The sequence below is a fragment of the Rhincodon typus genome, chromosome 6, assembly GCF_021869965.1.
Source record: "Rhincodon typus isolate 14 chromosome 6, sRhiTyp1.1, whole genome shotgun sequence".
In the NCBI taxonomy this organism is placed as follows: domain Eukaryota; kingdom Metazoa; phylum Chordata; class Chondrichthyes; order Orectolobiformes; family Rhincodontidae; genus Rhincodon; species Rhincodon typus.
The window spans coordinates 7946884-7963478 of record NC_063337.1 but is presented as its reverse complement, the minus strand read 5'-3'; the positions used below and the strand labels follow the sequence as shown (position 1 = coordinate 7963478).

Below are 16595 nucleotides of genomic sequence, written 5' to 3'. Positions count from 1 at the left end.
ATGACCTGAACCTATCAGCAGTCAATAAGTTCATTTAACTTGGGCAGCACCATTTGTCAAGCTATACTGATGGCAAGATTTATGGAAGAGTTGCCAAAGCAAGCATAGCATTTGCGAGACTTTGAACATTAGCGTGGGATTAAAGAGGGGTATGTTTATGTACCAAAATGGAACAATCCTGCCCACTCTGCTCTACAGATGCATGACCTGGACTGAGTTCTGTGTCATGACAAGATAGAGGTCCACAGCATGGAAACAGGCCCTTCAGCCCAGCTGAACACTTTCATTTTGGTCATTTTTGGAAGCCTCTGAAGATCAACTGGCAGGAGACAATTTCATAGAATCCCCAAAGTGTGGAAACAGGCCATTCGGCCCAACAAGTCCACACCACCCCTCCGAAGAGAAGCACCCCACCCAGACCCATATACGCTTGCATTTGCTTTGTCTAATCCATTTAACCTAAACATCCCTGGGCACTATGGGTAATTTAGCATGGCCAATCCACCTACCCTGTACATCTTTGGACTGTGGGAGGAAACCGGAGCACCCGGAGGAAACCCACGCAGACATGGGGAGAATGTGCAAACTCCACACAGACAGTCCCCAAGGGTGGAATCAAACCCAGGTCCCTGGCACTGTGAGGCAGCAATGCTAACCACTGAGCCACCATGCCATGTTGACATAGCCACTCTGAGCGAGTAAACCAAGCATCCACACAATATTGGGATAGTCTCGACTCAGTTGGATTGGTCATGATGCCAAAAATGCCTGGCACTTGCTTATGAAAGCGAAGCATTTTTTGCAGAGCTTGAGTCTAGCCTGGGCTCTCAATGACCATCCGAAATCACCGCAAGGACATGCTGAAGGCCACTCTTAGAAGTTTTGATATCAGGTTGTGTGAGGATCTCACTGATGATCGCACCATCTGGCACAACCAAACAAATAAAGCACAGTGCAGGCTGATTCGAAAGCAAGCACGTATCAGGGACGGAGAGTAAGTGCAAGGGGAGGAAATCTGAAGCCAGCAATTCATCCATAACTCAATCACTGAAGGTATCCTTGTTTATTTACATCAGCACCACCTAGGGTAACCATGAGAACCCTTCCAAATCCCCCAAGATGATGAACACGGTGAATCTTCACCTCGAACTAGGAGCCTGACTCAGTCTTTACAGGAGATGTCACTAAGGGCAGCGGCTAGATGAGAAATAGGATGAGGCCAAAGCTGGGCTCATGTAGTGATTAGAAGCTGGGCACTCATTACAATGACCCAAGCCAATCTCCTATCAGGGACAACATGCACCTCTGGGACAGATTCTGTTGTCATGATCATTGCAACATTTATGTTGGCGGGGTGGTTGGAGGTAGCTTCAGCTCACTCTTTGGCAGCATTGGGATAGCCAACTCCGATTGAGGCCATTCCTGGGAGGTTTGACCACACTACCTCAGACTGCCCTATCCCGACACTCCTCCTCCTGGTTAACAACCTGATGTATTTCCTGCAGGCTCAGACAGAGCTGTATCCTGAAGGCGACACTGCAGGGCAGTCTGGGAGGTAGGCAATGACAAGCAATGGAAAATTGGTTGAATTTCACATTGTTTTTGGAATCTAAAATCTGCCGTTAGACTTTTATCTTTGCTGAGGAAGATTTCCTTTGGTCACTCTATGTTTGTAACACTGTAAACATTTCCAAGGATAAAGAGTTGCATGATAAAGGCATAGATAGAAATTAGGAACAGAAGTAAATCATTCTCTTCAAGCCTGCCCTGATCATGGTTGATCTTCTATCCCAATGCCATATTCCTACTTTCTCTCCATAACCCTAGGTGCCTTTCAAGTCTGAAAATGTATCAGTCTCCTTCCTGAATATATTCAGAAACCTGGTATCCTTCTGTTGTAAAGAATTCCAGAGGTTTGCCACCTTTAAGTGAACAAACCTTTGAGTCTCCTCATCTCAGTCTAAGTGGCCTATCTTATATCCTGAGATTGTGTCTTCTGATTCAAGGCTCCCCAGTCATCAAGAGCATCCTTCTTGCACCTAGTCTGCCCAGACCTGTTAGAATTTTATACATTTTAATCAGACCTCCTTCCTTCCTTCTGAACTCTACCGAGTCCAGTTTCAGTCAAACCAATCTTCCCTCATACGACAGTCCTGCCATTCCCAGTATCAGTTGAGTGAACTTCCACTGCACTCTCTCTATGGCAAGTATCTCCTGCCTTAGGTAGGGAGACAAAAATGTATGAAATACCCCAGGTGTGGTCTCACCAAGGCCCTGTATAACTGGAGTGAGACATCTCCTCTTAAAGTCATAGAGATGTACAGCACGGAAACAGACCCTTTGGTCCAACTCGTCCATGCCGACCAGATATCCTAAATAAATCTAGTCCCATTTGCCAGCATTTGGCCCTTCCTATTCATGCACCCATCCAGATGCTTTTTAAATGTTGTAATTGTACCAGCCTCCACCACTTCCTCTGGCAGCTCATTCCATATATCCGAACTCAGATACTCTTGTAATGAAAGCCGACACATTTCATGGTCTCAGCTCATCACAAAGTGTTTTACATTCAATAAAGTAGGGATTTTTAGAAGCACATTTGCAGTTGTAATGTAAGAAATTAATCAACCAATTTTTACCCACCAAGCTCCCACAAACAAAATCATCAGGTCATCTATTTGTGATGATCATGGTTCAGGGTAAACATTGACAGAACACTGAGAGAAGAAGAGGCTTGACAGGGAGAAAGAAGGGTCTAGGCCTGAAACGTCAGCCTTCCTGCTCCTCTGATGCTGTGTTCATCCAACTCTACACCTTGTTAACTGAGAGAAGAACACTGTTCTGCTTCCCATAGTGGCTATAGGATTCTGTTATATCCACCTTTGAGACAGATAGAGCCTTGCTTTAGCATCTCCTCTGAAAGTGTGACCCACCCTTGATATAGGATTACCAGCCCAGATCCCACATGGAGATTTGAACCTCTGACTGCCTGACTCTGAAGTCAGGAAGCTCTACCTGCTGAGCCAGTGCTGGACCATCATGTGAGGCTGCTTAAAATGCAGGAAATCTTACTCAAGAGACAAGAGCTATCTTCTTGCCAAGGTGTTTTCTCACATTTGCTTGCTGAAGCAGAAGTTGTTGCTAACTTGGGAACATTTTTGCCATTGTGTTCCACAATGGAAAGCAGGCACTGGTTTCTTGTGGCACAGTGAGACCAGAAGGTGAGACCATCCTGATGTGTGTCATAACACCCCTGAACAAACTGATTGGAGGAAAAATAGCTAACAAGTCAAACCAGAGTGTTGGGCCTTTTTGATTTGGAAAAATAACAACAGCAAATATGATAAATCATCTGATACAGCTTTTCAAATATGATTGGACAGATTAAACAGAGCAATATACTCAATTAAAAGTAGCAGTTACAGTTCCAAAATGCCATTATAATTGCGATGATGACAATTTGCAACAACTTCAGACCCAGCACCCACTAGCATCGCTCTAAGATTCAATCAGGCCACTGCATTAATTCTCAGCAGATTATTAGGTTAGCTGTGGCTATTAATTGTGTTTCTATTCTAGACTCTTGAAACATTGAGTGAAATTTTTGACCTGTTTGAAATTATAACCTTTTTTTGTATTTTTAATCATTTTTGTTGCAAGGAGCTTATTTCTGGCTTCCTCAGGTCATTTATCTGACTTTTTTTGTGTGGGGGGAAAAGGAGGGGTCATAGGCAGGAAACTGGAGTGAAGGCTATGTCAGATCAGGTCAGCGATTCAAGGGGCCAAATGGCCTATTTCTATGCTCTCCATTTAAATGATGACTGATAATTCCTTCCCGCGGAGCTGTGGAGGGTGAATATAGGAACAAGGGATAGGAGTAGGCCATTCAGCCCATCGAGCCTGCTCCACCATTTAACACAATCATGGCTGATTTCACCTCAGCCTCAAATCCACTCTCCTGCCTGCCCGCCATAACCCTTCAACCTGTTACAAATTAAAAAGCTGTCTATCTCCTCCTTAAATGTATTCCTGTCAAACATCCACTGCAATCTGGGGTGGTGAATTCCACAGATTCACAACTCTTTCAGAGAAGTAAGTTCCCCTCATCTCTGTGTTAAATCTGCTAGCCTTTATCCTAAGCCTACGACCCCTCATTCTAGATTGCCCCACAATGGGGAAACATCCGTTCTGCATTTACTGTGTCAATCCTATTTAACATCTTGATTAGAGAAAGAGTGTCTAGCCCAGTCTGTGAGCAGGCAAACAGAAGGAAAGTATGTTTGTAGGATATGTTAAGGAGATGTTTAACTTGATACAGGAGGCTTAAAGCCAAATGGAGTTAATTCAAGGTGACAGGCTTTGTCTCATTGATCTGTGCTGGCATTTATAATCTATCTTACATATACACACACCCCTCTCTCACCATTCCCCTACACCCTTGTCATCTCACCATGTTAGCAGATCCATCGAAAGGAGGTGCTCACTTGTGAAGGGAGCTGACAAAGTGATCGAAGGTTTTGAAGTGAAAGGAAATGGCATTGGATCATTAAGCCATGAAGTTCATAGAATCCCTATAGTGTGGAAGCAGGCCATTCAGCCCATTGAGTCCACACCGACCCTCTGAAGACCATCCCACCCAGACCCAACCCATCCCTGCATTTTCCCATGGCTAATCCTCCTAGCCTGCACATCTTTGGACTGTGGGAGGAAACTGGAGCACCTGGAAGAAACCAGAGCACCTGGAGAATGTGCAAACTCCACACAGACAGTCACCCGAGGGTGGAATCGAACCCCGGTCCTACGTGACAGCAGTGCTAACCATTGAGTCACCATACCACCCCATTAGATTGAGGAAAAGTAGCACGAAGATTTGAGGAAGATTTTAGGGAGCGGCGGGGGTAATGGGGTGTGGGGGTTGTTTGGAGAGGAACGCAGGGAATTGAAGCACATGGCATCAGCAGCTCTGGGGAGGGGCAGTCAGACATAATTCTGGAGTGAAGAAGGATGTGGGGAGGGAGGGGTATGTTAAGGAATGTTAAGTATGTTAAGTGGCGAAGAGGCAGAGGAACAAGGCTCTGAAGAAAAGTCCCATTCACCTTGAAGTTTTACTCTGGTCCTCCCTCCACAGATGCCACCAAACGCATTGGATTTCTCCTACTTTCTGTTCCTTTTTTCAGATTGCCAGCATCTGCAATACTTTAGTTCTCATCGCCGTAGTTTCCACACTGTAGGGATTCTATGATTCTATGGTTTTGGCACATGGGAAGGGGGAAGTGAGCAGGGCTGATATATCTGAGGGAGCAGCTTTTTAATCTGACTTAAGGCAGCTTGCCAGAAACAATGCTTGCTGCGAAGTGCTTAAGGAATTGGGGTGCTGGACGGTGGGGGAGACAGAGGACCATACAAAGATCATTAATGTTACAGTGCCATTTATTGAGTGAGGAGACGCCTACTGAATGGCTTTATGAATTTGACGTCTAGAAATAACACCCTGAAGGGAAGGAAGGAAGGAATAGCAATGCAGAATCAGAATAAATTAAACCAGACATTTTATGCAAGTGGGTCACATGCTCTCCAAAGGATTGGGAGTAACATTCATCTTTTATTCTGACTGTTTGCTTCTTGTGTAGAACTAATTGTACCTCATCATTAAAATTGTGCATTCCTACCATCTCAAGTAATGTATTTGTGCCGAGGTTGCTTGGATTTACTTTATCCATTGCTCTCTTTCTAGAAATGAAACCTTACAGTCTAACTAGCTCCTGTTAAATCTGATTCCAACAAAGCTTTCTCCTACTGTGAAACTTAAGCACAAGGACCGCCTCAGAATACCTACAGGATCTGAAGGTCAACACACATTGTCACTGAGGGGCAAGAGGGCAGGCTCAATCCCATCAATGTTGACTTCCTCTCCCTTGGCTGTTGCCCCAGTTTCCTCCCTTTGTCTAAAACTTCAGCAACTTACCATCTTCAGTAGGTACGTAGACATTCAGGTAGAGGCAGTCTTCGCTCTGATCTTGAATGTAAGTGGCCACGATATCCAGATTGGAGGTAAACCAGACAGGCAACATCATGTCGGGCAAAATCCCGTGAATGTTCTGGGGGCAAACCGGGGCGAAGTGCGTAGCGTTCCTGACGCCAGTCCAGGAGGACGGGGACTCTGGGTGCTGGAAGCGCCTCTCACCCGTCGGAGCTGAGGCGTACGGTATTCCAAGGTACTGGTCCACTGGTCCCAGGATCTCATTGGGAAGTGGCATTCTCACCCCTCTCAGCTTCCCGTAGTTGGTGTTGACGATGGGGTAGTTTTCCTGGCAACTGAGGAGGCCAGACCGCACTGCAAGGGTCGTTATCCAAAGCAGGACATTTAGATTCAAAGTCGGGGCAAGGACAAAAGACAGCCATGGTATTCCACTGGAGCTGAACATTGTTTTATGATCCCAGAGTGAGCATACGATCTTCCGGAAGTGAAAAAACAGCCTAGGTCACAGGCTGGGAATCAACGTCGATCTTAACCTCTAGCGACTGGACTGGTACGACCCAGAGGATCCATTTACCACCGCAAAGATCCAACTAATTGCATTGAAGCCCAGTATTATCCTTCTGAGTCTGCGATTACCATCTTGCTTTACAGGAACCTCCTCCAATCAGATTGGAATGAAGGCAAAACACTCCCCTGAACAATGAGGTCCTTCTGCCAAGGAGGATTGACCAACCTGAAGTTGAAGAAAAGGAAAATGATAATGCAAATTCCTACCTTGATAGAGAGCATTACTGGGCAGTGAATAACTCAGAACATTTCAAAGACATAAATACAATAGTACAGAAAAAAAACCACACAGGAACACGGGGGGTTAATTGTTCATTTGCACCTCAGGAAGATTAAATTGGATGATGCAAAACGTACTAGGCAAAATAGATCCCCTAACCCAATTGGTTTAAGCTCCAAACAAGCATCCTGCCACCTCACATCATTGAACCGAGCATTAATCTGTTCTCCCTCTGCACTTATTCGCTTTGTTCTTCAATCCAATTATTCTCCCCGTGATAGCCAGCTTTATATTCTAACAACTTTCCCATCTAAAAGCAGTTTGTCCTATATCCTTGAGCAGATTTGTTCTGAGGAAGGGTGACTGGACCTGAAATGTTAACTCTGTTTTCTCCTTCATAGATGCTGCTAGACCTGCTGAGCTTTTCCAGCAGCTTCTGTTTGTGTTCCTGATTTACAGCATCCACAGTTCTTTTGGTTTTTGTTCAGATTTATTGGTGACTGCCTTATTTTTAAAATTTTCAACCCCTAAGTGGAAATATCTCCCCTCTTAAACCTTTACAGGAAGGTAGGGGGGGATCTGAAGTGTACTGCCTGGGAGGGTAGTTGAGATGGATGAGTATTTGAACTGTTATAACATTCAAGTCCACAGACCTAATGCAGGCACATGGCACTAATGTAGATTGTAGTGTTTTTTTTATTTATTTGTGGGATGAGGGCATCACTGGCCAGGCTAGTATTTATTGCCCAGTTAAGAATCAACCACATTGCTATGGGTCTGGAGTCACAAGTAGGCCAGACCAGGTAAAGATAGCAGTTTCTTTCCCTTGAGGGCATGAGTAAACCAGATGGGTTTTTCCCCAAACACTGGCAATGGTTTCACAGTTGTCCATTATACTCTTAGTTCCAGACTTTTTTTTACTGAATCCAAATTTCACCATCTACCATTGCAGGATTTGAACCCAGGTCCCCAGAACATTACCTGGTCTCTGGTGATAATACCACTAGACCATTAGCGCCCCCTTTTGGTGGTGCAGACTTGATGGGCCACTGTATGGTTCTGTGATTCTATAATTCTATAATTCTATGAATTCTAATCAGGTTACAGTCAAGAGTTTAGACTGATCAGATTAATTCTGATTGAAATAATTGATTATTGAACTATGACAAAATGCACTATGCAAATGGATGCTGATTATCAGTATTTCCTAATAATTATAACCTTTTGGTTCTGGTAGATCTCCTCCTGCACTGCCTCCACATCAGGGGTTCCCAGATTGTGGGTGGTGACCCTGAGTGGGGTCACAAGCTGAAATTTTGGGATCCTGAGCGATGAGGCATCAAAAGCCTTCAAGGATTTCTAACAATATTATAACAGCCATGTCCCCACTTTAGCAGACCCCTCTGCCTCTCACAGGCTCCCTAAACTACTTTCACTGAGGAGGCGGGTGGGGGGTCACAATAATTTTCAAAAGGGAGGGGGGTCGCAGTGTGGGAAAAATAATTGGGAATGCTGCTGTAGATGTTGACACAATGAAGGCCATCCCAGAACAGCACAATATTCCAAATGTGGTCTAAACAAGGCATTCAACAATAGTTAATCATAGTTTCTGGATGACATTGCTGCTATGGAAATAAACTCGAGTGCTTTGTTTGCATTTAAAATAAATAAAGCTAGCCTAATACATTAGGTGCCTTTTGCATCAATCATCCAATCTTTAATTCAGTTATTGTTGATCAATATCATTGATATGGATCCACAGTGACAGACTAAAACCAAACATATATATGGAAATACTCACTTACATTTTCCAATGGGTTTACTGGAGCTTACTCCAAAATGGGATCATTTGCAAGGGCAACAGTAAGTCCAAATAGACTATTAAATAGAATAAGTTAGCTGACCTTATAGAATTATATATAATGATTGATTTATTCATGGGGCCTCAGCACTGTTGGCTGGGAGATCACTAATCACTCTAAGGGCAGTTAAGTCTGAATCACAGAATTGTTATAATGCAGAAGGAGGCCATTTGGTCCATCATGTCTACACTAGCTCTTTTTTTATTTACCCATGGGACGGGACATGACCGGCTGGGCCAGCATTTATTGTCAATCCTTAATTGCCCTTGAGAAGGTGGGGGTGAGCTGCCTTCTTGAACCGCTGCAGTCCACATGCTGTAGGTAGACCCTCAATGCCCTTTGGGAGTGAATTCCAGGATTGTGACCCAGCGATATTGAAGGAACGGTGATATATTTCCAAATCAGGATGGTGAGTGGCTTGGAGGGGAACTTGCAGATGATGGTGTTCCCATGTATCTACTGCCCTTGTCCTTCTAGAGGGAAGTGGTCATGAATTTGGTCATGCATGAAAACATGTGACCTAGCTGGTCCACCTCTTTCTTGATCACAAATGGTGCATTCATCATAACTGACCATAAAACAGGTTTGGGAAGGGTGGGTGTGGCAGTGAGAGGTGGGGTGTTGGGTGAAGTGCCCACTAGGCCACCCGGCCTTAGGTCTATTGGGGTATTTAACCAACCAGTTAAGTGGCAATTAAGAGTCTCTATCAGCCTTCACTGCCATAAAGCACTGTGTGTGGGAGGCGAGCCTGAGCACAAAAGACCATTTTGAAAAGGTGGGTGGGGCACATCAATCAAGGAGTTGTCCTGGGCACCATTCCCCATGCAAGACGTGTTTCCCCTTTGCTCCACCCTCCTACCCAGAGGAAAAAAAGAGGCAAAATTCGTCAATGATGCGAATTTGGTTTGATTCGTGCTCTACACCTCAAAATATTATTTCCTCATCACCGATATGTTCATTTCCAAACTTAGAGGGTTTTGCTTTACTGGTTTGTCCTTCTGGGGGTCTGACCTCCAAAATCTCCCTCTCCGCACTCTTTTTTTTCTCCTTGACCTCCAACATCTGTCCCCCACCCTTTCTTTCTTTCTCCCTGACTTCCAAAGTCTTCCCTCCTTCTTTCTTTCACGCCACACTGTCCCTGCCTAGTCTGTTCAAACATTTCCTAAAAGCCTTCGGCCTACCTCATTCCAGTCACCAGTGCCAATTTTCTTGGGATTGCATTCTGTCCCAGCAGTAACCAAGACTAAACTATGGAGCTGCTGGATCTGACAGAAGTGCCAACCCATCAAATATTTTCTTTCTCGCTCACAGGATACGGGAACCACTGGCTAGGGAGACAACTCATTTCTAAATGCCTTTGAGAGGATGGTGGTGGCGATGGTGCCTGGAGTTCCAAGATTTTGACCCAGCGACGCTGAAAGAACAGCAATATATTTCCAGGTAAGGACGGTGCGGAGTTTGGAGGGGAACCGGCAGTTCGTGGCTGTAGTGATTGTAACAAGGTCAGCTGGCCGCACCTCATAGAATATGAGTTCCCTGATTGGGGCTGCTAATCTAATCCAATCAGGGAGCCCTGGCTGACAGATAAAAAGAGGAGAGCCAAAGAGACTGCCACTCTAAGATCTGACTCTGAAGAGAAAGCACTAAATTCAAGGGCTGTTTTTGTGTAAATAATGGGTGACTTTCGTAGAATCCCTACAGTGCGGAAAACTGGCCTTTCAGCCCAAAGAGTCCACACCGAACCTCAGAGCATCCCACCCAGACCCAACCCCCTGTAACCCACCTATGGGCAATTTAGAATAGCCAATCCACATCTTTAGACTATGGGAGGAAACCCACACAGAATATGCAAACTCCACACAAACAATCACCCAAGGGTGGAATTGAACCCAGGTCCCTGGTGCTGTGAGGCAGTAGTGCTAACCACTGAGCCACTGTACCACCATGACTTTGTGATGGGAAACTGGCCCCTGTGGAGTTATTTTAGTGGTGTTCCCATGTATCTGCCGCCCTTGAACTTTTAGACGGAAGTATGGGTTTGGATGGTGCTGTCGAAGGAGCCTCGGTGAATTTCTGCAGTGCATCTTGTAGATGGTACACACTGCTGCCACTGAGCATCGGTGGCACTCATGCCAGGAGTTTCTAACCACTGAAGGCTGGCAGATCAATCCTCAGCCTGTTTCTGCCACCCCCAGTGGGTTATTGCTGCAGGTGGCCCCTTACAATTCGGGCCGTTTCGAATTGGTGTTTCTTCAGGGTGGAAGCATGAGCAGTAAACCGACCTGCTGCTTTACTGCCAGCATCAAATCCTGGAGCTCCCTTCTTATCAGGGCTGTGGGTGTTCCTACACTACTTGGACTCCTGTGGGTCAAGATCACTCACCATCACATTCTCAAGGACAATTAGGAATGGGCAAGAAATATTGACCTACAGCCAGTAATGCCCACATCCCGTGGAGAATAAAATAATGACAAGGTGACAGCCAAATCTCCAGTATACGCTGAACAGACTGGGGCTATTTTCCCCTGGAGCATTGGAGGATGAGGGGTGACCTGAAGGAAGTTTATGAAATCATGAGGGGCATGGATAGGGTAAATAGGCAAGGTCTTTACCCCATTTTGGGGGAGTCCAAAACGAGAGAGCATAGGTTTAAGGTGAGAGGGGAAAGATTTAAAAGAGACCTAAGGGACAACTTTTTCACACAGAGGGTGGTGCATGTACAGAATGAGCTGCCAGAGGAAGTGGTGGAGACTGGTACAAATACAACATTTAAAAGACATCTGGATGGGTATGTGAATAGAAAGGGTATAGAGGGATATGGGCCAAATGCTGGTAAATGGGATTAGATTTATGGACAAGTTGGACTGAACAGTCTGTTTCCGTGCTGTACAAATCTATGACTCAAAATATATAGGTGATAGTATACAGTGGCCCAAATTATATAAAATATGTAGTACACAGGAGCTCCAGGGAAACTTCTATCTCGTATTGCTGAGGCTACTATAAACACGCAGGCAACCCCCTGAGTGACCCTTGCTATGTGTGCTTTGGTGCTTTTATCTCAGATGCAGTGCAAATGAGAGGTGTATGCTATTATATACTGGGAGATAGCAAGAACTGCAGATGCTGGAGGAACACAGCAGGTCAGGCAGCATTAGAGGAGCAGGAAAGTCAACGTTTCGGGTTTACACCCTCCATCAGGTGTCCTGAAATGTTGACTTTCCTGCTCCTCTGATGCTGCCTGACCTGCTGTGTTCCTCCAGCTCCACACTGTACTGATTATTAAATCGTGGACCTGCTTTGTCAATAGGTCACAAGGGCAATTGCTTCCATACTTCCTAGTCCATGAACTTTCTATTAAAAGGTAAAATATGTGTGATAATGTCCCAACAATAGCTCCATATAAAAGCAAGAAATATGCCAACTAATCTATATTTATGCAGCACTTTTAACATTTCAAAGTTGTTTCACGACAGTATCACAGATTGTTAATCAGTAATGATAAAGAGTGATGGGGAACAGGCAGGAAAATGGAGTTGAGGCCAGGATGAGATCAGCCATGATTGTATTTAAATGACGGAGCAGGCTTGAGGGGCTGAATGGCCTATTCCTGTTCCTAGTCCTTATGTTCTTACCATTGATCAAAATCTGTCTGAGCTACACAGGAGACAGCAAAACGTATAGCCTTGGGTTTAGGTGCGTTTAAAGGAGGTGAGTGAGGTCGAGAAACCGGGAACACTTAGGGAGGTGAATTGCAGAGTTTAGAGATTTGGAGGTTAGAGGTACAGCCACTAATTCTGCAACAAAGGAAACAGAGAATGTGATAGAATGACAGCAGGGTGGATAACTCAGTGGATTATGGCTGCTGCAGCAGATTACAGAGACGTGGATTTGAAATCAGAGTAGGAATTTAAAAAGGAAAATGGCCTTGGAGCTTGTGTAATGATACGATGGGTTTATGAGATTATTTTGTCCTGGTTTTTTTTGAAAGAAAGATTTTAAGACAGAGTTGCTAAGGTGTCCACCAATAGCTCATAAAGTAAACAGCTTGTGAGGCTTTGGACTTGTTTTAGAAGTTGGAACAATAGAAACAGCCTGAAAGGGTATGGTCAAGCCCCTACCAAACCTGGATTTTTAGGGTTTTTTCAGGTTTTCAGTAACTGTTGTTGCTGGGTCTGTTGCTGCAGTACATTTCTCCCTGCTACACTTTGTCTCAGAGTTATCTTGATGTTTTTCCTCCTGGGTAGCTGGAATTACAAGTGAGACAATCTGTTTTCTGAATTTGCCTTCTGCCAAGGCTGTGTTTATGGGACATTACTACATATGGAACAGTTAATTAGTAATAGTTACTGTATCTATTATTTTGTTAATCATTTCATTGGAGTTACAGCAAAGCCAATTCTCCTCTTTTTTTTATTTTGTTGTATTTAAACTAGCGTGTGTGAATACATTCTATTTTGCTTAACATTGAGTAGTTTGACCAATTGAATTGCATCTGGAATGCAGCACCTTACACTTACCCTTAAAATAAGGAAAAGGTAGGGCCTATAGTATCTTCTTAATATATTTTGAGGGGTTCTGGTCTGGTCTGTTCCATAGCACTTGAGTCAATGTAAGTTTAACAAGTACAGAGGCAGTGTGAGGCGACTTTTGCTTGAGTTAAGATACAAGGAGTTGTGGATGATATCATGTACAATATAAAACTTTTAAGTTTATATTTTGTACTTTGTGTGTTGAGAAGTGGAAGACATGGGTAGTCATCTTTAGAGGTGGCACAGTGGCTCAGTAGTTAGCATTGTTGCCGCACAGTGCCAGGGATCTGGGTTCAATTCTAGATTTGAGCGACAGTCTGTGTGGAGATATTACATTCTTCCTGTGTCTGTGCGGGGTTTCCTCCAAAGATGTGCAGGCTAGGCGGATTGACCATGCAAGGCAGATTGACCGTGCTAGGTGATGGCCTAGTGGGATTATCGCTGGAATGTTAATCTTTTGAGCCAGATAATGTTCTGGGGACCCAGGTTCAAATCCCCCCATAGCAGAAGTGGAATATTGAATTCAAATTAAAAATATCTGGAATTAGGAATCTAATGTTGACTGTGAATCCATTGTCAATTGTCAGGAAAAACGCATCTGGTTCACTACTGTCCTTTAGAGAAGGAAACTGCCATCCTTACCTGGTCTGGTCTACATGTGACTCCAGACCCACAGCAATGTGGTTGACTCTGAACTGCCCTCTGGGCAATTAGGGATGGGTAATAAATGCTGCCTGGTCAGTGGTGCCCTTATCCCGTGAATGAATAAAGGGGGAAATTGTTCCGTAGTGTGCAGGGATGTGTAGTTTAGGCAAATTAGCCATGGGAAATGCAGGGATAGGGTAGGGGGGTGAGTCTGGGTAGGATGCTCTTCGGAGAGTTGGTGTCAACTTGTTGGCTCAAATGGCCTGTTTCCACACTGTAGGGATTCAATGATTTGTAAGCTCTTCCCCATGCTATCAAGAAATCTGGAGGTCCGTTTTATTTGATCTATAAGGAGAAGCTAGAAAAACTCGGGTGGTTTTCTCTTGAGCAGCGGAGGCTGAGGGGAGACTTGATAGAAGTCTATAAAATTATGAGATGCATAGATAGGGTTGGCGGTCAGAATCTTCCACCCAGAGTTGAAATGTCTAAAACAAGGCGGGGCATGCTTTAAAGATGAGAGGGGAAAAGTTCAAAGGAGATGTGAGCGGCATGTTCTTTACATAGAGAGTGATAGGAGTCTGGAACACACTGGTAGAGGTGGTGGTGGGCAGATACAATAGGGGCGTTTAAAGGACTTTTAGATAAACACATGAATATGCAAGGAATACAGGGACATTGGCCAAGGACGGGCAGTTTGGATTAGGTTAATTTGGCATCATGTTTGGCGCAACATCGCTTAGTGTGAAGATAGCGGTTATTCTTCACTCATGTTTGGATGTTTGCAGAGATAATGATGAGGAAAAAATGTGCACACAAATCCTTTCATGATATCTCTTATTAAATCTTTTCAGCCTTTGTTTATGTCTAGCTTGCTTCTTCCACCTCATGAAATAAAGTTTTTATTCTTTGTGTTAAAAGTAGGCTGGTAGCCTCTTGTCAGTGTATTCAGTTTCAGGATGAAAATGTGAGGAAGCTATTAATAAAGACATCATGACAGGGCTCTTGGATAAGTTCAAGTAACTGGAAAGAGCCAACATGGGTTTGTCAAAGGGAAATCATGTTTAACCAACTTATTGGAGTTTTTTGAAGAAATAACTTTGCTGTGGATAAAGGGGAAATAGAGAATGTATTGTACTTAGATTTCCAGAAGGCATTTGATAAGGTGCTACATCAAAGATTATTGCAGAAAATAAAGGCTCATGGTGTAGAGGGTAAAATATTGGCATGAATAGAAGATTGTCTGACTAACAGAAAACAATGGATATGAATAAATGGGTCTTTTTCAGGCTGGCAAGATAACATGAATGGTGTGCCACAGCGTCAGTGCTGGGGCCTCAACTCTTTACAATTTATAGAAATCATTTGGATGAAGGGATTATCGGTATGGTAGGTAGATTTACTGATGACACAAAGATAGTTAGGAATGCAAGTTGCAAAGAGACATAAGGAGTTTACAAAGCGATACAGATAGGTTAAGCGAATGGGCAAAGATATGGAAAATGGAATACAATGTTGGAGTGTCCATTTTGTCCATTTTGGCAGAAAGAATAAAACAGAAGCATATTATCTAAATTACATAGCATCCCTACAGCATGGAAGCAGGCCATTCAGCCCACTGAGTCCACGCCAACCCTCCAAAGAGCATCCCACTCAGACCCAACTCCTAGCCTATCATTGTATCCCTGCATTTCCCACGACCAACCCACCTCACCTGTACATCTTTGGACTGTGGGAGGAAACCAGAGCACCCAGAGGAAACAGGGAGAATGTACAAATTCCACACAGACAGTCACCTGTGGGTGGAATCAAACTCGGGTCCCTGATGCTGTGAGGCAGCCATGTCAACCACTGAAACACATGTTGAGAGGTTACAGAGCTCTGAGCTGCAGAGGGATCTGGATGTCCTAATGCATGAAAGTTGTTATGTAGGTATAGTAAGTAATCAGGAATGTTAATAGAATGGTATGTTTTACTTTGAGGAGAATTGAATGGAAGAGTGGGAAAATTATGCTTCACATGCACAGGATACTGGTGAGACCACATCCGTAATATTGTGTACACTACTGGTTATTGTACTTGTGAAAAGACGTTAATATATTGGAAGCAGATCAGAGAAGGTTGACTATCCTAAACCTAGAATGAGTAGTTTGCCTTATGATAAAAGTCTGGGGCTGTATCCTCTGGAGTTTAGAAGCCTCTGAGGTGACTTAGTTGAAATGTAAAAGATCCTGAGGGGACTTCACCAGGTGGATGTCAAAATGAAGGTTTCCTCTTATGGCAGAATCTCGAAATAGGTCAGAGTCTAAAAACGAGGAGTCACCCATTTAAAACAGAGATTAATAAACACGTTTTTCTCTCTGAGGATCATAAATCTTTGGAATTCTCTTCCTCAAAAGATATCCTTAAAAACTTTGGGCAGAGGTATATAGATTTTGATGACCAAGTGGATGAAAGATTATCAGGAACACACAGGAATGTAGAGTTGAGGTTAAACTCTGATCAGCCATGGTCATATTAAACAGCGGAGCAGAGTCAAAGGGCTAAGTGACTTCCTCCTGTTGCTTGTTCATATGTACAGTAACTGACCTGCAAGGTTAAAGAAGTGTCAGAGTCTTTTATTCTGGGATACGATATAGAACTGTACAGCACAGGAATGGGCCCTTCAGCCCATGATGTTGTGCTGAACTTGATGCCAAATGAAACTAATCCCTTCTGCCTGCCATTGGTCCATATCCCTCCATTCCTTGTATATTCATATGCTTATCCAAAAGCCCCTTAAATGCCCCTGT

At 44.0% G+C, this 16595-nt stretch overlaps 1 protein-coding gene across 2 annotated transcripts in view; it reads right to left on the bottom strand.

Annotated features, from left to right (window-relative positions):
* The window catches only part of nlgn4xa (neuroligin 4 X-linked a), a 263708-nt gene that overhangs the window by 228336 nt on the left and 18777 nt on the right, over positions 1-16595 (bottom strand). The window contains exon 2 of one of the 2 annotated variants that reach the window (XM_048597965.1): positions 5966-6713. In XM_048597965.1, the coding sequence (XP_048453922.1) occupies positions 5966-6425 (460 nt within the window). In that variant the 5' untranslated portion in view covers positions 6426-6713. Of the gene's footprint in view, positions 1-5965; positions 6714-16595 lie in introns of those variants that run through there. The other variant, XM_048597966.1, reaches the window with a different exon arrangement.